At 51.9% G+C, this 24117-nt stretch overlaps 1 protein-coding gene across 12 annotated transcripts in view; it reads right to left on the minus strand.

The window, feature by feature from the left end:
- The window catches only part of LOC100723730 (monocyte to macrophage differentiation factor 2), a 137584-nt gene that overhangs the window by 73489 nt on the left and 39978 nt on the right, over nucleotides 1-24117 (minus strand). For 8 of the 12 annotated variants that reach the window (XM_063234101.1, XM_063234103.1, XM_063234102.1 and 5 more), the window contains 4 exons: nucleotides 21917-22077; nucleotides 19615-19689; nucleotides 13963-14064; nucleotides 13019-13088 (listed from right to left, as the gene is read on the minus strand). In XM_063234101.1, coding sequence (XP_063090171.1) covers nucleotides 13019-13088; nucleotides 13963-14064; nucleotides 19615-19689; nucleotides 21917-22077 — 408 coding nt within the window. Of the gene's footprint in view, nucleotides 1-5423; nucleotides 9291-11286; nucleotides 11751-13018; nucleotides 13162-13962; nucleotides 14065-19614; nucleotides 19690-21916; nucleotides 22078-24117 lie in introns of those variants that run through there. The other 4 variants (XM_003469901.5, XM_005003717.4, XM_063234107.1 and 1 more) reach the window with 4 other exon arrangements.

The raw sequence follows: 24117 nt of genomic DNA on the forward strand, positions 1-24117 counted from the left end.
GTTTTTAAAAAATATTCAATCTCACCCACAAAAAGTACGTGCGTGAATGATTCTCTTTCTTACTTTGATTGAGTCAGTCCACAAAGTATATGCATTTCAAAATATTGTTATATGTGATGTCTATAATTTTTTAAAATTTAAAATTAATTAAAATAAACACAAATTAATTAAAATAAAAATTCAAAAACAAATAGGCAAGAAACACTAACAGTGGTTGCTTCCAGGTAATGGAGTCTGCAGCAGATAGCTGTTTCCAGGGACAGCTGCACCAGTGTGCATCTCACCCCACAGTCTTCTGACCCCGTAATGTGGGTTCCCCTAGTTAGGTGTGAAGATAGATGGGTCTACTTTCCCTCCCCTTGGACATGCAAGGAACTGTTCAGCTGCTTTCTCCACAGAAGGCAGCAGAAATTACGATAGTGACTTCCAAGGTTGGGTCATAAAAGGATTGTGTCTCTTGCCAGGCTCACTGTCTTGAGACCCTGGTCTTGGGCCCAGCCCCCATGCCACAGGGAAACCCAGGCCACAAGGGGAAGTCCCCTGTGAGTCTATATTATGTATGCCCTTTTATTCTGATAAAACGTTCTTTTTTGACATCTGGGGCTGTGGAAACCTAGAAGGACTCCTCCACCCCCACCCTGGAGCTAGCCAACTCCTGGACAGAGAGTAACGCTGGGCCTGTGCCATGAGACATGAGAAGCACCTGCCTCTCCCACTTTGTCCTCTGATGGCCAGAGGAGATGTGGTTTAGTCAACAGTTGTCATTCCCCTCTGCTTGGTCTCATGAGGATGGACTAGGACCCTGCCTCAGTGTTCTTCCACTACCCCTAAGATTACTTGGCAGCTGCTTTCCTGGCTGCCCAGATAGGACGTACAGTGGTGCCCTGCCCCAGGGAAGGATCTGGGTCCATTATTAACATCCCCAACCCCAGTAAGACATGATGAACCCAGCCAGACCTGGAGATTCCCTGATTTTAGCCTCCCCATTTTCCCAGAGACATGACAGTTATTAATCAAATAATCTCAATCCTGAGAACTGCCACTATGACAGCTTCATGTCATCTATTCCCACCCTAAGAGAAGTCTACCCTGAACTCAAGGCTTGAATCTGAATCAAACAGTAGAACTGAATGGAGGTCAATCAGTAAGCTTAAGAAGGCCTCAACTTGAATTAGGGCCTATCTGCAAGCTCCAAATTTGGGCCAATTAGCAGGCTTGAATTTTGACCAATCACAGACCTGCTGCTGCTCTATAAGCAATACTCTCTGCATTCTCCTCTGGTTGGCACAGGAATATAGAAGTCTCTTTTTCTATCCTTGTTGCATTTTGGGAAGTTTATATTTATAATCCCATGGGAACGTTATTGGACTTCTAGCGAATTAATTCCAATCTACCACTTCTAGAGCAACCCAAGGTGAGGAAAGACACTAAGACATGTTTATAGTTACAGGTGGCCAAAGGGGTCCTGAGTTCAGCCTAGATGAAGGTTCATGGAACAGGGGCCTCGACCCAGGGACTCACTTGGATTTTCTTAATTCATGAAGAAGGGAGAGGCTGGAGGATGAGTGACTGTGAGAGAGGCGGGAATTACGTGAGTACTGCGAGCTGGGCTAGGTGGAGGAAGAAAACACCTCTGCAATATGCAGAGAGAAGAATATGCAGAAAGACCCATCTGTATAACACAATTAAGGGTAGCATTTACTGTTTAGGCAGTGGTGCTTCAGTTCAGATGTGCAAACGTTTTTTGCCCTGGGATCTCAGTGTCTCTTACCTTAAGGTTCAAACCCAGTCAACAGCCCTGGAGCGATGGCTCTGCCTCCCATTGGGTTCAACCATGTTTAGGGAGACACTGGAATGGGGAAACAGCAACCATTGCCTCACTTCAAAGATTACGCATCACATCTCAGCTAGCCCCATTACATTGCTTAGAGCCATCTGAAGGAAAAATGCAATAGCTTAGCCAGCTCAGGACATAACAGTACATGGAGATGGGGGTAGATTTAGCCAAAGCAGAGGTAATTCCTCTGTATTCAGGGAAAGCCATCCAGGTAGTCCTCTACATAGGTCCAGAGGGCTTCTTCTGGTGTGCTGCAGTACAGGCTGTGTCCGACTAAAGCCTCTATGCAATGATTCTGTGAATCCATGATTTATCTCTTGCACGGTGTGGGCTCTACTTGTATCCCATGTAATGTGAGCAGGGGAGTTGTTTGTTTGGTTTTTTTAAACAACTATAAACACTAGGAAATGCTATCTTCAAAGGGCTCCACAGACCAGTGATGGAGACCAGCATTGACTGGTGGGCTGGTTGGCATTGACCAGTGGTAGTCAGCACTGGGAGAGACCAGGAAGTGGCAGTGTTAGCCAGTGGGGCCATCACTGACAGTGGCATTACAGCTAAGGACTGAGGGCCATTTACACTCAAAGCCTGGCGCTGCTATCAGCAGCACCTGGCAAGTTGGTGACTTGCACACTTTTGTGCCACATCCACATCCGTCCTCTAACAGGCTTTCCAGGTCAGCATCCTCCTTCCTAATCATCCAGGGCCAGGTTTTGAGCTCAAACAGCCCCACATCCAGAGCCTGCTGGACCCTAAACCTGCCTACCCCGCCTCACCTGGGCCTCCCAACATAAACTGCCAAGGGCTCCTGCCCGTGTTTTTCCTTCACTCCCTGTCTCCTGACTGACCCTGGGGCTTCCGTATGTGGCCCTCTGTGTGTGGCACACTGTGCCCCTTCCTGGGATCTCTGAACAATAAACCATGTTTTCAGCGCAGTTGCCCCCTAACTTGTTAGTCCCATCGTATGTGGATGCTAAAATCTGTGCACTAAAACAAGGTGTTCCGGGGCTGGGGATTTAACTCAATGGCATAAGCACCTGCCTTGCAAGCAGGCGGTCATGAGTTCGATCCCTGGTACCAGTAAAAATTAAAAAACAAAAACAAACCAAAAAAAAAAAAAAAAAACACCAATGTGTCCCTCCAACCTCCACAGCAGGCCTTATCCGTCTGCCGCCATGCACCAGATGTGTGAGCAGCCGAGCCTGCAGGTGACTCAGCCTCCACTCCCTCTATGCTAACACTGAAGCCACGTAGGACACTGATGATGATTGTTGTTTTAAGCCACTATATTTTAGGATACGTTGTTACACAGCAATAGATAACTAACCTAGAGTTTTTAATGTACTTTATATTTTTCTAAATATCCTAAACTTTCTACAAAGAACAGTAATCACTTAATAAAAACATCTGGGGAGTGTTATTCTTTGAAAGGGAATTAAAAATCAGCAAGAGTGAGGCATTTTGAAATAGTTCAGTCGAAGCAAGGCAATTTGAAATTTCCTTTATTTAAACTCTTTTGACTCCACCGGGAACCATAATTTTCACTGGGAGGGTTCTTTTTTTCTTCTTGATCTAAATGTTTGTTACCAAACACTGTGCTCATACAAAATAGCAACTTCATCTGGGTGTGGTGGCCCACGCCTATAATCCCAGCGCTGCAGAGGTTGAGGCAGGAGAATCATTCCAAATTCAAGACCAGCCTGGGCTACAAAGTAAACTATAGGCCAGCCGGAACTGCATAGTGAGACCTTGTCTCAAAAACATACACACCCCCCAAAACCCCTAAGACAGCTCCAAAAACAGGATCCCACATCACCAGCATGCAGCACAACACTAAAAAGTCGTGTACCAATGCCATTCTCTAGACTTCGTGGAACTAGACACTCAGCCTTCCTGCTCCCCTTCCCAAAGAAAAGCCTTAAAAGCAGGAGGGGTGGTCCCTGCCCACAGAGGAAGTCCCTAGGGGAACCCAGATGTAAACAGGACTTCCAGGGTGCTCCTCTCAGTGGAATCAGGGTTCCGAGCAACCAGATTCTTGGGAGCCCTCGTTTTCTTTTCTCTCTATCTGTCCCCACACAGCCATGGGGCACATAGAGTGATGAAACACTGACCCTTGACTATCACAGCAAATAGACCTCAAGAACCCATGACCACAACCACGGTTCTCCAGGCACATTCTACAAGAGCATCTTCTAGAATTTAGGATTCAGACCCACTTGTGGGCTGTAAAATCAGAGCAGTAGGCTGCAGCCTGCAACTTGAAACATTTATACAGAATACAGAGGGGTGGGATGGGGTATCAAAGATTAGATTAGGACTGGGTGGTCTGAATGCTTGCATCCCCTGCACTCTGTGCTGAAACCCAAACCCTGAGGTCCTGGTATTAAGAGATGGGGTCTGTGGGAAGTGAATGGGCCATGGGACTGTGCCCTTGTGAAAGGGATTGGTGCCTTCCGTAGATATGAAGCCTGCAGGAGCCTGCTGGTGCATTCTGCCTCTGGAACACAGTGAGAAGCAGCTCCCAAGAAGCAGAGCACAGTCCTCATCAGGCACCAAACCCCCAGCACCTTCCAGCCTCTGGAACTGTGCCACTCACCCGATGGCACTTTTGTGATGGCAGCTCAAATGGGCCAAGACTAAGATAGACTGGGACAGGACAGGATGGACAGAGGCTAGGGCAGGAAAGCCCAGGGCCCATCACCCAGGCAAGGGATATGCACACTGGATCACGGTTTGAGATGTGTTTCTTAGAGTGGCTTTTTATCAAAAAGCCTGGGGAAGGCTGATATACCCTGGGGATAGATGGGATGTCTCACTACTCCATGTGACCTGAAGCTGTCCCAGGTGCTGAGACAGGCAGGTCTCAGGAATATAGGTAATCCCTTCCAAGGCCAGCCTCAAGCCAGCCTCAGGGGCGGGCCTCACAGGACCCCTATACTGCAGTGAGATTGACAATCAGATTGGGGCCCACCTTGAAGCCAGACAGAAGGTTGCCAGGATGAGTTGAGGGGTGTGTGGCTGAAAGACCCACTGGTACCAGCCATGGTGTGCCTAGTCTAGAAGACCCAGGTCCTGTCCCAAAGGTCAGATGGATAAAGACAGTCACCTCCCTGGGCACAGACCCATAATCTTGTTTCTTTAAACTGTTGCCTTACTGAGGTTTTGATGCCCCTTTATCTTGTGGATGTCAGTGGGGTCAGCTGGCTGCTGGGATATAAATTCTGGAGGGAACAGGCTCATAGCTTCCCCCCTGCCCAGCTGAGCCCCCAAACACAGGAAATTCCAGACCTCAGGGTCTCCCGCTGCCAGGCCAGAAGCACTGGGCACGAAGGGACCTTGCCCCTCAGAGATGGCACTGGCCCTCCCCAGCTCTCAGAGGCAGCCTAACTGGGGTGAGAGCACTGCCCCTCAGACCTCCCAGAGCTGGGGTGAGGTTGCCAGGGCCCGATGTGGCCGCGGGAGACAGGGCTATGGTGGGACTTCAGGGAAACAGATTTCATTGCTGCCCAAAGCTCACCTCTCAAGAAGCAAGACAGCTGGATGCCACAGCCAGGGAGGAATGAGACACCAAGACCTTACACCGAAGTCCAGAACGCCTTTTAATATAACAAGTTTTTAAATGTAAACATTCACCATATTTTATGATCATCCCCTCTTGATCAGACTTTTATGGCAATTTCTGTCTCATAAAAACGGTGTGTCTTCACCCGTCCAGGATCTGGCACTGTGTGACCTCTGACTCTTCCAAAGTCAAAATGACCATGAAAGGGAACCATTTTGGATCAATGCAGGACATGGAGGCAGCCACGTCAGTGTAACTACAGACACTGACAGAAGGAGACGCCCAGAGCTGCGGCAGGAAGTGGAGAGAACAGCGGCCTCAGTGTTCACAGTGAGGGAGGGAATGTCCTGAAGGGGTTCGTGGCAATGCACCGGCATTTTGACCAGCGGCATCTGTGTGGGGTGGGAGCCGGCACATTCTCTCCAGGGCACCTGCTTCCCAACCTGGGACAGGGTCTGCTGTGCCCACCAACTCGACCTCTGCGCCACACTGGTAGCCATGGAAGTTGGTAATGCCACACATTCGGGTTATTTATTTGTTTATTTGGAGACAAGGTTTTCTTATATAGTTCAGACTGGCCTTGAACTTGTGATTTTTCTGTCTCTGTCTTCCAAGTACTGGGATTATAGGTGTACACCACCACACCCGGCTACATCTAATATTTTTAAAAATTATTACTCAGTGTTTTTAAGTCATCTCTTCCAGTGCCGCTCTGGGAGAGACTTAGGGACACTGAGTTTCTGTGGAAACAGCAAGGCAGACACGTGGGCATTAAACAATCCCAGCTTTGCTCTGCTGGCTAGAAGGAGGGTGCCCTTGAGCGAGTCATCAACCTCTCTGTGCTTTGGTGTCCTGCCATGGAGGATCAGTTACCAGGGAGGCTGTGCTGGTCACTGAAGAACATGTAGAAAACTGTCCCCCACAGACAGAGACTGGGAGCTCCATGCAGGTGAGCCTCCCGCCTCCCCAGTTTCCTGCTCTTTCCATGTACAGCTGTGGGATTTCCTGGCTCTTTCTGGATCCCCATGTGCAGTTCCCAGAGCCTGCAACTCAGCCCCCCGCCACAGAGCCAAAGGCCAGCCCGGGAAGCTTTGGCCCCCCGCTTAGCACCAGCAACATGAAACCAGAATAGATACCATGAGCAGCCTGAGGTCTCCCCACTTCCCTTGTCCAAAATCGGGGACTACAGGCACCACCCTAGGAGAAGGTGCCTGATCTCCTTGCTGACCATGAGTGGAAAGGGAGCTGCTGGTAAACTGAAGCCTGGGGCTACAACATTCATTCCCTACAAAGTTTTGGGGCATCCGCACACCTGAGGGGCCCCCTGTGGTCACCGAGGCTTTGTACCTTCAGATCCAGGTGCCTTTGGATTCCCAGCCTGGCCCTCCTCGCCCAGCCACCCAGCGCTTTCATTGGGTCAGGTCCCTGAAGCCCTGGGGATGTCCTGGCCTCTCCCTGCCTCTTCCTGCCTTGCCTCCCTGTCCACCTGCTTTGGCAATGCCCACAAACTCAGGACCAGAGTGTCGGCCAGGCCACTGCCAGAGACCTTCCTGGCTCCTTGGAGTGTGGCAGCAGCTGCCCAGGATCACCCTGGACACGATGATCCCAGGACAGACAGGAAGCAATGTGCAGCTGAATTCCCACTCTGCCATTAGCAAGCTCCTGGGACAGAGCCTGGGGGAAGTTCTTCCTGCAGTGTCTGTAGTGTGTTGGAAAAGATCAGGGTCTGGGCTGTAGTAAAACCAAATCCTGGGAAAGTCACTTCCTGAATGAAGCTAAGGAAGAGAAAGGTGTACAAGAAGCAGGTCTGGAATTAGAGCTAATGGAGGAAATGTGGCCAGGACTCATCAGAATGCCCTCCTCTGTCTGTACCAGCCTGTCCACTGTTTGAAATTTCACCGTTAGTGATTGTTTCCCTTGGCAGACACCCCTGCATTGGCTTATTTTCCAAGTGGACTGCTATCAAAACCAATTAGGACACCAGGCTGGGCACCATGCATTCTTATCCTGTTACATCTCCCCTCGATCCTGCAAGGTACCTCTTCAGTATACCCATCTTAAAGCTGAGGACACTGAGGCTCACAGAGTTTAGGGAACTGACCCAAACTCTCACTAGTGGGGTTTTCCAGATCTGATCCCAACTCTAGTGAGACACAGTCTGCCATCCAGGAGATCATGCAGGCACCTGGGTGACACACAGGATCTTGAGCACTGGTGAAGATAAGCACAGAGAATGATAGGGTGCAGAGAGGAGTCCTTAAGTTAAAAGGAGGCTGCACCAGGGACTTAGCTTAGTGGCAACAAGCACCTGCCTGGCAAGCGTGAGGTTGTGAGTTTGATCCCTGGTCCAGGGAAATGCACCAGGAGGTGTCAAGGTGGTTTAATACTGGCTTGAACCCACGGGGTCCCAGGTGCTAACACCCTGGGCTGCCCTGGAATGTGCAAGTGAAGCATAGTAAGGCACCCTGTCTTGGCCTGTCCTCATCCACCCTGTCCACATGGGATTTGCAGAATCAGAACCTTGAACTCTGAGACAGATTCTTTCTCCAGAAATGCTGAGATTTCAGTTCAGCTCTTGTCCAGGTGGCAGTGTGCAGACGGGCGGCCCAGCAGGGAGCATGCTGTTGGGCACCTGGGCCCTGGCGAGGTTGAAGGACCAGGTCACTCTGCCAAGGCCCCATACAGGGGAGCCTGATGATTTGTCCCCCAAGCCTATCAGAGTGACCGCTGAAAGTTGCTGTTGGCACCCAGCAAGAATCCAAGTGTTGATGTCACGAGCCCTAAACAGGAAGCAAGATTCAAGTTGCCAGGATCTGCTTCCTCCACTGTGGCAGAACGACTGAAGTTTCCAGGATGAGAAGAAATGGCCGGGCCCACAGAGTCAGAAAGGCCGACTGCTGGCTCCTTTTCTGTGCTGAGAAGCAGCGATGGTGGAATAAAGCGTCCGGGTGTGTGCCTCTGCCTCCCTCTCCTGCCCCCACACTCTCCACTGCAGGAGCTCCCCAAAGAGGGGGAAAAGGGGAGAAGGAGCAGAAATTGTTAGTGTCAGAAGATAAATGTGGTCTCCAACGTGGTGACTTTTAACTGCTGCCACCATGATGCCACTTCAGGGCTCACCAGTCAGCACGGCCCAAAAAGTTCCATCAGGATCTTCCCAGGGCACACTGTTGAAAAGAATCTGACTGCACACAGGCTGCAATTGATTGGTTCTGTCTGCCCTGGTCAAGGATACTCCCCATCCCTCATCTACAAGCTGGGTGACTTTTCCTGAACAGGGGACAATTCCCCCGTCAAGACTTTGGCAGCTGGAAGGAGACCCTGGATACCAGGCTGCACAAAAACTGCCAGACTCCTCACTAGATTCCTCAAGACCTTAAAAAGCACCTCTTGGCCTGTCATTCTGCAATATGCCCTTTTCTGAAAGTATTAATGTTGGTTGTATTAGAAAACATTTTCTAAAGTAGAAACACATTACGAGGTTAATTGCTCCTCTGTGAAAATTACTGAATCTTTCCTTCTCTGTAGGCAGCCAAAGGAAGGTCTATCTGTCACTGGGAGAAACCTGACACCCATCTTTTGAGGGTGGGAAGACAGGCCTCAGTACTGTGCTCTGGGATAGAGTTTGCAGATCACTTCCCATGATGCTTTGCTCCAAAAGCCCAAATGACCTGTGGATTCCAGGCCACTTCATTTGGACACCTTGGTCTGCAGGGTGCTGGGAAGGTAGAGGTACCTCCAGATGGCATAGTAGTGAGTACCAGCACCAAATGCCACAAACAGATGCCAGATGGCATGGGCAAAGGGGATCCTGCCGTCACTCTTGAAGAACACCATGCCCAAGCAGTAGAAGATCCCTCCAGTCATCAGCTCCCAGATCCCTTCAGTGTTGGGCTGTCAGTAAGGACAAGTATAGTGCACAAGTCAGAGGAGCAGCCAGCTACTCTCCCACTCCCCAGAGTAAAAGACACATAGGTGGCGAGTCAGCCCAGAGTCCCTGAGGGAAGTCTGAACATTGTGATGTTTTCAGGTCTTCCCATATTATTTCACAAATGTACCATGTGTCTATCAAAATCTCAATGAATACATCTATGGCTTTTATATTTTTTAAACTGTACCTCATCTGATTAAAACCCGAAGAACTGACAGCAGCACCTCGAACAGGTGTTTGCACACCATGCTCACAGCGGTGTTACTCACAGGAGCCAAGAACTAGAAGCAGCCCAGGCATCCATCAGTGTGAATGAGTGTAGAAACAAAGGTAGTATACACATGCGGTGGGATATTCAGCCTAGAGAAGGAAGGTCATTCTGACACCTGTGACAACATCGATGAAACCTGAAGACATGATGGCCAGTGAATTAAGCAACTACACAAAGGATACAGATGGGAAAAGTTCATTTCTGTGAGGTGCTCACAGTGACAGAAAGTAGAAAGTGCTATCAGGGGCTGGAAAGAGGGCAGAGGAGTTGTCCTTTGATGGTATGGAGTTCAGATTGCAGAATGAAAACTGTCCTGTGGATGGATCATAGAGTTGGTTGAATGATATTCTGAACACACTTCATGCTTCTGGATTATAAAGTAACTGATGTCCATGGTTAAAAAGTAGAAAATAGAGAAAAAACAGCAGGAAAAGAATAGTAGCCATAAGCCACAGATGTGAGCACCCACTGCAGGCTGGTTTGGGGAAAGGAACCTGAGCAGGCCAAGCAGGACACGAGCAAGAAGAGCCCAGCCCTTTCCCCAGCTGGGAGATGCAGCCACCATTAAGAACATCTCCCAGTAGCCTTCCGTGAGTTTTCCTCACACTCACAATATGCAGCACACTCAGCCAGGGATGGTGGCACACACTTGTAACCCCGGCACTCAGGAGGCTGAGGCAGGAGGATTGACACCAGTTCAAGACCAGCCTGAGCTACATTGTGAGTTCAAGGCCAGCATGAACTATAGAGCAAGACCCCGTCTCAAAAAATAATAAATAAATAAACACAATAAGCAGTGTGCTCCTTGTCACGTGGACAAGCACACGAAAGCATCGTGTTTAGGCAGATGCACCCGGCACCCCTATCATCCTGCAGGCAGCTGAACTGTCCACTAAGCAGAGTCTCTCAGAGCTCATTACAGACAGACAGACAGACAGACAGACAGACAGACAAACAGATCCTGCTCAGTCTTGTCTCACCGTGCATGTGTGATCATCACCGCACAACAAGGTATCCCTAGTCATTGAGAACCCCCACTGGACGTTAAGGCTACAATAGTAGCAGCACCAGGTGTCCCAGCACTCGCACTGGGCCAGGCCCCTATTCTGTGCCTTACCTGAATTGCAGTGTCATCTTTATAGTCTTAAGAGGTGGCCGTTCTACTGTGGACAGCCATGGAAAAAAGGGACCACAAGAGGGCAGAGTAATGCATGCTGCAGAATGGTCCAGGAAATAAAACTGTCAGTGTCTGCCTGCACATCCCCATATATTTGCATTTCAATTGTATTTTATTTATTTATTTATTTATTTATGTTTCCTGGGGATTAAATCCAGGACTTTCAACCGAGCTACATGCCCAGCACTTTTTTACTTTTATTTTGAGACAAGTTCTCACTAAATTCCTAAATTTCCCACATAGGGCCCAAACTCCTGCCTCAGCCTCCCCGAGTGTTGAGATTAAGGGGTGCACCGCCACACCTGGCTGCCACCTACATTTTTTAAATGCAGGACTGGGTGGCAGAGCAGCTGCCTCGCATGTATGAGGGCCTGACCCTCACACTAAAAAAACTCACTAAATAAATTTTTAACAGAAAAAATGTGCACAAAACAAGCTATTATTAATCACAACTGAGCATCATATTGGGAAGGAAGTGAGAGCGCATTTTTATACATATATTGAGAGAACATATGATTAAATATACATTTATTATACGTACATATGTGTGTGTAAACATTTCATACATGATATGATGAATGTCTTCCAACTTGATAGCTATAACACATACGCTTACCTAAAAGTAACTTGGAGGGAGAAAGACAATCTGGAGCATAAATACAAGTCCAAAGGGACAGCGGGAAGTGACAGGGGAGAAAGGCGGGACCAGAGTGCACTGCCAAAGACCAACGTGCAGTGAGGCCACGTCGGGAAACAGCTGCAGCCTTGCACAAGAATAGGCCAAGGCTGGGGCCGCAGCTCCACAGCACAGCGCTCACCTCGCGCAGGCGAGGTCCCGGCCCGGATTCCCCAGCAGAGCAGAGCACAGCCAGGCTGCGTGATGAGAGCCGCTTGTGCATGTGAATTTCACAAAAGGTGCAGGAGATCGGTGGCTGGTCATGCGGAGAGGTCAGACCATATCCAAACAAAACTGGCCTGGGAGTAAAAAAGTGAAAACCACAGAGAAAACTACAAAAAAAGCAGGAGCTTCCAGGCACGGTAGCACAAGCCTGTAACTCCCGCACTCTGGGAAACTGAGGCAGGAGGCTCGTAGATTCAAGTCCAAACTGGACAACTTGGTGATCTATCTTGAAATTTAAAAATATGGAAAGGAGCTAAGGAGGTAGATCAGTGTGAAAGCCCCCGGTTAAATGCCCAGTGCAAAAAAAAAAAAAGGAACGTGACGCCTGACCGTTCTGTTTTTAAAATCTGTTAGGCTTGACTACATTTATCAGTAATAATGACTTAAAAATAATAACTGTCTAGCTGGGGCTTGCTTACTATGTAGAAGTCCCCCGGCACCACACACACACACACACACACACACACACACACACACACACACACACGTAAGTACAGATGCAGTGACTCAGGCCGCCAAGACCCCAACACCCAGTTGGGGAGATGGGGCCCCACTCCACCCAGCTGCCCCAAGCCTGGACTGGCCTCTCCCCTCTCAGAGCCTGGTGTCCTCACCCATGAACTAGGGATGTCACCTCCACCTCGAAGGGTGCCTGGGATGGTTCAGAGTGCAGAGACATGGAAAAGAGGAAGTTAGCACATAGCTCGGCCCCCAAGCCAATTACATTCCTCTCCTTTCCGGGGCTAGGGATGGAACCCAGGGCCTCTCCGTGTGAGGCAATGCTGGGCCCCGCCCTGGTCCTTTCTGTCCTATTTTATCTACTCTCCTCACTTTCCACGCTGGTCCTGGCTGGCAATCCAGGTCTAACATATAAGGCATTGCTTATTGTCAAGGTATAAGCTTTAGGGTCAGAGATCCTGAATTTTGCTTTTGTTCTTGCCATGCTGGGTAAGGAAGCCGAGACTTCATACAGGCGAGCAAAGCTCTGTACCCCTGAGCTGCCCCCAGCTCTGTGTCCTCCTGATAGACCCAGTTTTGTGAATTATCTTCCCACTGTGCTCCAGATACACTCTGATTGCTGCACGCAGATATTCTCATAGCCCAGAAGCCAGAAGCGCAGGGGCTGGAGGGCTCTCTCGGGGCCAGGCGGAGAGGGGTGAAAGAGAGGCTGCGGGTCCCTAAGCATGGACCTCCATGTTCTCCTGCCCTTGGAGCTAAGTCTCCCTGACCCACTGAACCTCAGTTTCCCTAGTTGCCAAAAGAAACACTCTTGAGAGTCAGGTGGCGCTTGGACACTCCCGCACCCTCCTGGGGTCCACACAGAGGCGGGGACGGGACTTACCATGGAGAGGACGACCAGGGCCGGGAAAAAGCCCATCACCACGTAGCATAGGAGCTCCACTAGTTTGTACCTGGCAGGAAGACAAGCCACGGTGGCCTCAGGACAAGCCCCTCAGTGAGGAAACAGCACACAGCTCCCCGATGCTGAGGAGAAGCGGATACCCTGATGGGGACACTGAGAGGAAGGGGCTCTAGGCAGCACCCCTGGGCCCAGAGTCCACCCAAATCTTTCTTTCTTTCTTAAATACAGGGTTTCACTATGCAGTTCAGACTGGCCTTGAACTCACTTTGTAGCCCAGGCTGGCCTCAAACTCCCAGTGAACCTCCTGCTTCAGCCTCCCCAGGGCTGGAATTCCAGGCATGCACTACCACACCTGGAAGAGCCACAAATCCCCCAGGACTGGTGAATAAGGTGGGTCGGGGCACAGCGTCATGTTTATGAGCCTGCTTGTCGGTTGGATGGCGCTGGATAGCAGTGTGCGCTGTGTTTTTATCACACCCTGCAGAGACACTTAAGGAAGAGGATTTCCAGAGCTGCTTCAGAAAGCGGAAAGAAGGACAAGAGGAGGGTGTTCAGAGTGAGGAGGAGCGTTCTGAGGAAATGAAGAGCAATGCATCTCTAACTGTAATAATGTTTAAAATCCAAACATTCACCCTATATTTCTGTCCCATCTGTAGCAGCCGTGTGGATACTACAAAGGCTCAGCCCAGGGCAGACATCACTGTTTGATCCCTGCCTCTTCCCCCACAGGGCCTACGCAGCCGCTCTCAATCGAATGCAGTTGCCTAATCACCTGATCTCCATTTGCTCCAGCAGTAGATCTAGGCAGAGATGCACACTCACTTTTCTGGGATCACCCTGGGGTCTCGCCCACCCTGCAGGAGGAAGTCCTGCTGGGGATTCAAGAAGCACCTCACCCATCTGAGACCCTGGCCCCAGCTTACCGCTCATGGAAAAAGAAGACGTAGACGGTGCCAACAGAGGCCATAATCCAAACCAGCCAGCGCATGTGGGAGGCCCAGGGACCCAGCTCCCGAAGGTTCAGCCTAGGAGAGAGAGAACCCAGGACACAGCATGAGTGGCCATTGGACTCGGCCCTTCACAGCCGCCTGTCATCAGAGCTGACCCCAGAGGTGCCCTGTCCCTTGGGCCGCACAGGATCCAGCGGCTCTGTGGGGAGGCTGAGGAGCGGGGCGGAAGGGTCCCCAGCAAACTACAGCAGCTACAGGCTGAGCATCCTTATCCACACGCTTGGGGCCAGATGGGTTTCAGATTTGGACTTTTTCAGACTTGGAAACGTCAGCATGTATACGATGAGACACCTTGATGATGGCACCGGAGAAGTTTATTTGTGCCCCAAATAAACATTGTCCACACACTGCCAAAGGTGCTTTTCTACAGTATTTTTAGTACACTTGTGTTTTGAGTGTGATCCCACTTGTGAGGCCGGGGATGGAAGTTTCCACTCACGATGTCCCAGCAGTATTCCAAAAGTTTCAAATTTCCGAACATTTTGGGTTTTAAATGTGCTTAACCTGTATTAGAAGAAAATCAGCAAAAATGTTGTAAATGTGGAAGGGAGGAGGAGCCAGAGACGTGAGGAGGCAGGGAGGGAACCACAGACCTGGATGAGACTGAAAACTACGAAGAGGGGCGGGCAAAATAAGCATAGCATCCGCCTTAAATACAAACAAACACCCCCCCCCCACGGTGTCCAGTATTATCCATCCGTGCTGCTTATCAATCTTTTGCCTCAAAGCTCCAAGTCTACTCAGTTGGCTTTGGAACGTAGTCTTTCTGCGAAGGAGGTGCAATGCTACATTTTAGCGATAGGTGGCGCTGGAGAGGGGTTCGTCCTCCAGGTTTCCCGAGCTCTCGAGCCAGGCCCCTGAGAGCCCGCTTTCCTCTGGTTCGGTCAATCCTGCGCGTCCCCCAGCGCTGGGTGCCTGCAGGGCGCAGCTTTCTCCCACATGTGGCCTCAGCGTGTGTCTCTCGAGCTGCAGTCTTGGTACCAGCAGGCGCGAGCCTGAGGCCTGACAGCCACTCCTGCACCCTTTCGTCAGCCCCACATGCGACATCCCGGCAAGCTGACTGCTGACTGCAGAGATCCACGCTCAAGGTCCCTCCTAGGGGCCTCTCCCAGTGCTGGTGCCGGAGTCCCCCTAACATGGAGCAAACGCTAAGGCTGAGCACGCCCTGTGAACGCCTTGCCCCTGAGCGCTCAGCTGCGCTCCCCAGCATGCCAAGCTGAGCCCCAAACAAGGTGGGGTCTCACGCAGGCAGGAGAATGGCCCTCTGCTGCTTTCTGTGCACCCACCGCTGCGACCTCCCATCAGTAGCCCTTGGTATTCGGACTGGGGGTGTAGCTTGTGGTAAGCACACAAGAGGCCCTGGGTTCAACCCCTAGTATCCCCCCCCCCCCCATTCTTGATATTGGGTTTTCCTTGCTCAAATCACTTGGTGATTTCTGCCTTCTGCCCACATCCGGCCTACCACACCACTCTGATTCAGAGACCTTTAAAAATATGAGGACAACCTGTCTGGGCCAATATGGTTAAACGTCCAAGGCATACTGGCCGGTGTCGGGGGAGAGGTGCATGAATTGAGAATAACATAACTTGTGCACTATTTTTACACAAGAAGGAAGTAGTGAAAACACACAGAAAAGGTCTGAGCCCTTCCCCAAGTAGTTCTGTATGAAAAGGGACAGTTCCTATGGTGGCCATTGGTTGGGGACAGGATTAGGGTTGGGTTGGGGAAACGAGGTCCTTTGTTTCTTGAATGAATTCCTTTAATGGGAGTCTTAATGGTAAGACTTCTGAAAAAAAAATTGACCTCTTGCTCAGAGTCCAATTTGTCACTATGAAGGGGTTACCAGCTGGACATGGTAGCTCATGCCTGTAGTTCTAGCTCTGGGGAAGCTGAAGCAGGAAGCTTTCTTGAGCCTGGGAGTTCAGGATCAGCCTGGGCAATATAGTGAGACTCTATCTCAAAAAACAAAACAAAACAAAACAAAAGTGTGGCAAAGTAAATCAGTGGAACACTGCTCTTCTAGCAAGTTATGAAGCCTGGATTCAATCCTCAAGGCAACAAAGTAACATGAAAAGTTAAGAATAATCCATCTCATTATTCAAAATGATCAAGATGACTTTAGATGTCTTTCCAAGCAGATATAAAAGCGAGCCAGCCAGGTGTGGTAACACATGCCTATAATCCCAGCACTCAGGAAGCTGAGGCAGGAAAACTGCCAGGAATTCAAGGCCAGTTTGGGCTACATAGTGAATTCAAGGACAGCCTCAGCTACACAGTGAGACCCTGTCTCAAAAAGAAATGAACCAACAAACAGCAGATCAGCGGACAGGAGGGTGGGTATTAACATGGGATGAACAGAAGGCAAGAGAAGAGGGACAAAAGGGTGGACGGAAATAAAGCAATGGAGAAAGGTGAGAGTCAAATTTACACATGTCAGTTTTATTAACTAGACACAGTGATACACACTTGTGACCCCAGCACTCTGCCCAGACTGAAAAACTTAGCAACCTAGCAAGACCCTATCACAAAATAAAAGACAAAAAAAGAAAAGGATGGGGCTGCAGCTCGGTGTGAAGGCCCTGGGTTCAATCTCCAGTACTGCAAAACGTAAAGTAAATTAAATCAAATTATTACATTTGATTTTAACTCGACTTTAACAAAAGAGAATACAACCTAACAAAATGGTTAGTTCAACTTCAAACAAATGTGTCTCCAACATAAATTTTACTTTGACTCTAAAAACAAGGAGGTCAACTATGTAAAGCATAAAGATGTTGGATTTTCTTGCTATATGTTTCCATGGTCAGTGCTGTCCATCGAGTCCCCCAGTATAAGACACAAGCTGGACGTGGTGGCACAGCCTGTAGCCCCAGAACTCTGGGAGGCTGAAGCAGGAAGATTGCAAGGTTGAGCCCAGTCTGGACAACTTAGTGACTCACCAAGGTTTTGTCTCAAGATATAAAAAATGAAAGACTATGCTGTAGGTCAGTGTAAGGGCCCTGAGCTCAGCTCCTAGTAATGAGAGCTGAGAGACAGACAGACAGACACACACACAGAATGGATCAGCATCCCCACACTTCCCCACCTTTTCTCTAAATCATCATTCCTTACAGATACTGGTATTTTACAGTCTCAGGTGCAATAATATCATCTTGTTCTATGACCGTGATTCACACAACTGTCTAACATTGGTTCTTTTTAAACGGAGTCGACACTCACTACCATTTTTGAGATACAGGTAGGTAGATACTGCGGATTGAACCCAGGGCCTTTGCACTGAGCTACACCCCCAGCCCCTTTTTATTTCTGAGGCAGGGTCTCATAAAGTCACACATACCATAGTCAGACTTACCATCCCCCCAGCTCAGCCTCCCAGAGTTCTGGGGTTACCCGGCATGCGCACTCTCCATCTAATCAGCTAGGTTTTGTTATCAAGGCATTTTTTTGGCAAAGCCTCTCAAAGGTACTGTATGCCCTGATTCCTTTCCTGTGTGACAATGGTTTTCTATGGTTTCACTGCGGTTTCCTGTGTGACAGCCTCACTAGACAGCTTGTCCTGAGGTCTACCTTTGGGAAACTGTGCAAGTGTTCCCACGGTGTTCAGCATGAAAGAGGGCTGTGGGCACATTCAGGGGCCACATTTTTCTCCCTTCCTAAGAGTGTTCTCAGTTTCCACGCCCCAAGAACGGGACTCCGTCTTTCATGTTATTAATTTCTCTCTGACTGATGTAAGTCTTGACTATTTAAAAATGTGTGCATTCTCTCAGATAACCCACACCTGACTCTAGTTCCATGCTGTGCTGCGAGTTGTCTGTATTCGTCCAGTACGATGCGGCTTTGCTCTTCGGTTTGTCCCTTTCAGTGTGTGATGACCATCTTCATTTCCTCGGATCTGTGCTCTTGTTTAACTGGACTCACTTTTCACAAACAGATACAAGTTCTCGTTCTTCTTCAGACCCGGAACGCAGGAGAAGCTGGAGCACGAAGCAGATGACAGGCGGGGACGGAGTCTGAGCCTGTCACTGCCTCCAACCCCGGTGACACAGGAGGAGGATGGAGGTGACCAGCAGAAGCTCGAGACAGCACGGAACATGCACTTGTCCCACTCCCAGAGGAGCTGGAGGAGAGACCTCCGTCCTCGGTCACTGTTGCAAAGAACGTGCGCGAGGGCCTGGGCATCGCCCACCAGATGGCGCTGTCTCTCTTCCGCCCTTTCGGGACTGGGCGTGAACAGCCTCGCCACTGCCCAGCAGAGGGCGCTGTCTCTCGTCCCATTTGGAACAAGGCAAGAAACAAAATTCTGAAAATCCGCAAAGCCAAGCGCTCCAACGCCGCCCTGGCTGTAAAGCTCAGCCGGGCCCCTGGAGCCGCACCCCTGCCCATGTCACCGTGCCACCTTCCCGAGGAGCCTTCTCCAGGGTCCCTCGGTCAGCAGAAAGGGCCCCAGGAGCCCTCCGCAGGGGGAGCCCTCTGCTGCCCACTCTGCCCAGAGCCTCCAGACCCTGAAACCTCAGTGCTGGGCCGTGTTCATCTCCCCGTCCACAGGTGGACACTGATTTGTCTTTTGCTTTCCCCAACAATTACACTTATGCTGGTTTCCTTAAACTTCGGGGAAGGGGGAGTCTGTCCCCGTTGGTTTCACCACTTTTTCTGCACTCTGCCCTGGCACACCGGGGTGTGTGCTAGACCGTGGGCCTTCACAACGCAGGCACAAGCCGGCGCTTGAACCCAGAGCCACGTCTCCAGCCCTTTTGTGCTTTTTACCTCGAGACAGGCTCTCACTGAGTTACTGACTTGTCTGAACTGGGCTTGAACTTGGGGTCCTCCTGCCTCAGCCTCCCGGAGGGCTGGGGTCACAGGCCTTGGCCACCTTGACACCTGCGCTGGGACAGTCCACTTTTACCTCACTGTCCTCACCGCAGCTGGGGGCAAGGAGAGTGGCTACCCTATCTCCATTTTAGAGATCAGAAAACAGGAGTTTTCTGAAAGGCACACAGGAGGCTGACCCGGGCCCAGAATGCGGGCTGTACCATTATTTCTAGAATGTTCTATCTCTGCCACGCCACAGCCTTTCAAGGCTTTTGAATTCACACAGCACTCTGAGTATCTGCCTTTAGAGAAGCATGGTGGCTGTACCTGTAATATCAACACCTAGAGGCTGAGGCAGGAGGATCAGGAGTTTGAAGTCAGTCTGGGCTACACAGCGAGTTCAAGACCAGATTCTTCAGTGGGTTCCAAGATTTCAACTTTCAACTGGATCTTCCAGCCCTGGCGTGCAGTGGTCCCTTTACATTCTTTAGCCCAGCTCTGCAGGCAGCCACTCTGAGCTACCTTGCTACATCACATACACTGCACGCTAACTCTGGTCTTCTAGTGAACCCTGACACGCACACACACACATTTCCTTTTGGTGCATCAAATATGTCTAGAAGGGCACACAAGAAACCAGCAAAGAGTAGCTGCTCCTGGCAGGGAAACAGATGGGGAGACTCCCCATCTCCCAGTTCCTCCCACCCAGCAGAGACTCAATGACAAGGTCAGGCAGCGGCAGCGGCAGGACTCACCAGGGTGCGTAGGAGGCCGCGATGAAGAAGTAGATGACCATGCGGTCGACCATGTGCAAGCAGTGCTCCACCATCCTGGGAGGCAGAGAGGGCGGTCACGGCCCCAGGCAGCAGGAAAGGGCTGGGGGCCCTGTGCCCAGCCCAGGAGTGCAGTACCTCCCCCATGCAAGAGGGCCTGGGCTCAGGCAAGCTCTCCTCCCCCAGTCACAACCCTTCTGCCTCAATTTCCCCCTCTGTCAGTGACCAGAGTGGAGGGAATCAACCCTAGACTCCTTGCCATTCTGGGGGCCATGTGGAGAGGCTTTGGGGTCCCACTGAAGTGACTGCTTACCTGTTCCCGGGCCTTAATCAGAGCTGCTCTGTGTTTCAGTTTGGTAACCTGGGCTTCGGTTGGAAAAGAATCCTATGGCTCAACACTGTGCAGACTGGGGCTGCAGCCCAGAAGCTGCCAGATTCTACAGCCACTCGGAAGCGTGGGGGCTCTGACTCACTCCCAGCCGTTTCCGCCTCTGTGAACCAGGGCCACCAGCAACCCGGTCACAGGCTCGCAGAGGATGACGTGAGCCAGCGCTCAGCACGGCATGCGGGAGGCGGTCAGTGAATGCCAGCTCTTCCACCACCTACCCCTGCAATGAGCTGTGGCCTCTGTGCACGTGGCCAGTTCACAGGCGGCCTCCAGGGTGGCACCCGTGTCCTGCTCTGAGGCTCCCATCTTACCCTGTCCCCACTCACAGCAGACAGGGCAGCCTTCCGGAGCACCAGTCTAGACCCCAATGTCACATGGCATCTGCTGCTAGCTTTGGGGGACACCAGCCAGCCCATGGCTGCAGGGAGGCCCAGCTGGAGATGAACAGAGATCCCCAAACATCCAGCACCACCTTCTCAGCCAGGGGAGGTAGGCACCTGGGAAGTGGACACCCCAATGACACCCAACATCTGGCTGCAGGAGGCACCCCAAGCCACAGCCCACCACATCTGACCTGCTGAGGCCCCAAAAGATAACAAACATTTCTTGTTACTTTCAACCACCACATTTTGGGGTATCTTTGTTACACAGCAATAAAGGACCAATACAAACTGTGATTCAGCCCAATGAACTGACCAATGATGCTACGTGTAGTCCAACCACACATGTCTCTGACAACAATGACAATGGCTAACAGGTGCAGCCCAAGCTGCCAGCGCAGAGCTGCTGTGAGGCCTTTACCAACAGTGACCCCAACCCTGCCTACCAGGGAGGGGCCACCATCTCACCCGCCCTCCCAGGTGAGGACAACGGCCACAAGTCTGGGAATCGGGCCCTAAAGCCAATGGCTGCGTCTTCATAAGAGAGCTGGGGATGTGGACCCCAGACACTGAGGGAGGCCAGGCGAGGTGAGGCAGAGGCTGCAGCAACACAGTCACAGCCTAGGGCTGCCGGGAGCCAGCAGGAGCCGGCAGGGCAGCAAAGGTGCTTCCTGCAGCCCGGAGGGAGCGTGATCCTGCCCACACCTTGCTCCCAGACTTCTGCCTGCAGAACTGGGAGGAGCTCAAGAAGGACCCCAAAGGGAGAGAACTTTGGGGAACAGGGAGAGGGTGGAGCACACTGTGGGGCCCAGGATCCTGCAAGCAGTTCTGGCCCGGACACAGCCACTGTGACTCAAGACCCCTCCCTTGGGGGCCTCACTACACAGGCCTGGAGGGTGTCCTGTGAAGTGAAACAGGCCGTCCCGCCACCCTGTGCCACCAAGTTCCAAGAGACAGAGCAGAGGTGCGGGGCCAGGGCAGGGCGCACAGGGAGTTGGTGTCTGCCGGGCACAGAGTGGCCCTGCACTGAGGAGGGGTTAAGGTAGCAGACTGTAGACTGACCTTCTGCTTGTTTTGAAATCTTAAAAATTAAAAGCAAAACAAATCAAGGTTTTAAAAACCAGGAATTTGGCCAGGCATGATAGTGCACACCTGTAATCCCAGGAAGCTGAGGCAAGAGGATCGCTTGGAGTTCAAGGCCAGCCTGAACCGCATAGTGAGACTGGCTCAAAAAAAAAAAAAAAAAAAAAAAATCAATCAGGGATTCTCTTGAAAAGACTGGGGAAGGACATCTGGACAGCGCTGGGACCCGGGAGGTGGTCAGGAGGGTTACAGCAGGGCCTGTAGGGCCCCTTGCTGTCCTCTAGGGCTGAGCAGATGGAGAGGCTCTTGGGGGGCTGCTCAGTCCCAGCACCCTGAAGATACCCCAGAGTCACCCCCTCCTCGGTCCCCTCTGCAGACTCAGTATCCTGCCCCATGCGGGCAGGTGTCCCCTCTGGGGCCGGCCGGGACATACCTGAGGTGGCTCTTCTTCCAGGAGATGGTGTGGAACACGGTGGACACCACGAAGAGCCCGCAGAGACCCAGGCTGTAGATCCAGGCGGAAATGGTCTCCCAGTCATCGTCGGACAGGAAGTAGAGGTTGGAGCCGCCGAGGATGCTGGGGAGGATCCAGAACTGTGGGAAGGGACAGCTGCAGGGGCGTCGCACGCAGGGACAGGGCCCGCATCCTGCTTTCCTCCAGACCAGACTGTGCCACTAGACCAGACTGCAGCCACCAGGTGGCCACGGGGCACAAGAAGGCAGCCAGGGCCACTGAAGAACGGAGTCCATGAACATGGCCCGCACTAAATGATTTTATCTGAATTCTAGGGCTGGAGGCTGTGTGGACCCTGCAGGGTGCGGGGACCGCAGCCAGGGCACAGCTGGTGCCCGGGCCCCACACAGAGGAGCCCGACGGGTGCTGCATGTGCACGTCACCTGGTGGTCACTGACATCCAAGCCTTGCCTCCTGAGAGTCCCCTAAACGGCAGTGCTCCGCCTGGACCAGCTCCAGTGTGGGCCCAGCTCTGCCAATAAGGAGTTAGACAGCCATGCCTGCGGTGGGAGCGGCTCAGCGTGGCGCCCTGTCCCCCACCTCTCCAGATGCCCGCTGGCCTCCCCTCCCCCTCCGCTCTCCTGCTCCACCCAGGGCTCCCATGCTGCACCTCAAGGAGGCTGTGCCTGGTGACAGCCTCGCAACGGCTCCCTCCACCCCTTGCCCGCCCTGTCACTCCGAGGAGGCGCCTCCTCGCCCTCCCCGCCTGATCCCTGTCCCTGTCCCCATCCCGGGTCCCTGCCTTACTGATCTACTTCCTCAGGGTTACTAGGCCTCGTGAGCCTTTAATGAACATGTACCCGAGGAAGGAAGGAAGGATGGATGGATGGACAGACGGAAGGAAGGGAGAGGAACGAATACCAAAAACCTGAGAGGGGAAGGAGCAGGCACGTGGAGAGTCCAGCCCCAACAGTGTGCAGCCTCTGAGGTCCCCTGGAAAATACTCCCTGGAAAGCGGGGTGCTAGAGGGACCCGCGGGCCTCGGTGGCACCCACTGCCAGGACAGGGACAGGGGGAGGTGGGGCAGCTCCCAAACCAAAGGCCGCCGCCAGCCCCCGGCCAGCTGCTCAGCACGGACTGAACATCTGGCAGACAGAAGGGAGGAAGGGGACAGATTGGGGTTTGGGGGGTAAGGTACAGGGACTGAACCCAGGGCTTTCACCCTGAGCTACACCCAAGCCTTTTTTTTTTTTGAGTGCTCGCTTGGGCAGCACGTATCTAAAATATTTTTTGATTTTGAGACAATGTCTTACTAAGCTGCTTAAGCGGGCTCCAACTTCTGTTCCTCCTGCTTCAGCCTCCCGGAGTGCTGGGACCACAGGCATGTGCCACCTCACCCAGCTCAGGGACAGCGCTACAAACACTTAGAAATGACTTCCTTGTATCTGACTGTATGCTTTAAAAAGTGCACGGGGATCACGTCCCTGAGGTGGGGAGCAGAGCCCCCGCAGGCCACCACCTGGTCTTCTTTGAGGCTCCCACATCATCTGGGGTACCTAGGCCCTCTCATCTGCCTCCTTTTCTCCTCCCTCCTCCCCCTTCCTTCCCGGCCTCCCTCCCTCCATGAGCCCTGAGCACAGCTCTGTCCTGGCAGAGGCAGATCAGAGCTGCTGCCATCACCCTGTCCCCACCCTGTGCTCAGGGTGAGCTGCACAGGCACAGCACCAACTGTGGGGTCGCGTGCATCTGTGCCTGTGGGATCCTCAGCCCCTGGCTCCTGGTGACTGCAGGATCAGCTGCCACCTTGGGGAGGGAGCCCGACCCAGGAGACCACAGGGTGGCACCAATGCCTCGGGCGGCACTCACACAACCCTGGGGGTGGGTGGGTAGCACACATCCATTCTGCAGATGAGGAGAGTGAGGTTTAGAGCTGCATGGTCACAGAGTTGGGATTCGGGGACAGATGCTCTGGGGTGGCTGTGAGAAATCAGCTTATCTGAGAACCACATGGTCACCCCTCAGGTGCTCTGTGGGGCCGGGGGCAGGGTGAGTACCACAGAGGGGCTCCTGCTCCAAGGGAGTGAGCAGGATAAGCAGACACAGAGCTGAGCAAGTGTGTACCTGTGATCCCAGCACTCTGGGAGGCTGAGGCAGGAGGACCCCAAGATCAAGCCCAGACT

The sequence above is a fragment of the Cavia porcellus genome, unplaced genomic scaffold (genome assembly GCF_034190915.1).
Source record: "Cavia porcellus strain 051 isolate PalLab524CR breed Dunkin Hartley unplaced genomic scaffold, mCavPor4.1 scaffold_23, whole genome shotgun sequence".
Classification (NCBI taxonomy): domain Eukaryota; kingdom Metazoa; phylum Chordata; class Mammalia; order Rodentia; family Caviidae; genus Cavia; species Cavia porcellus.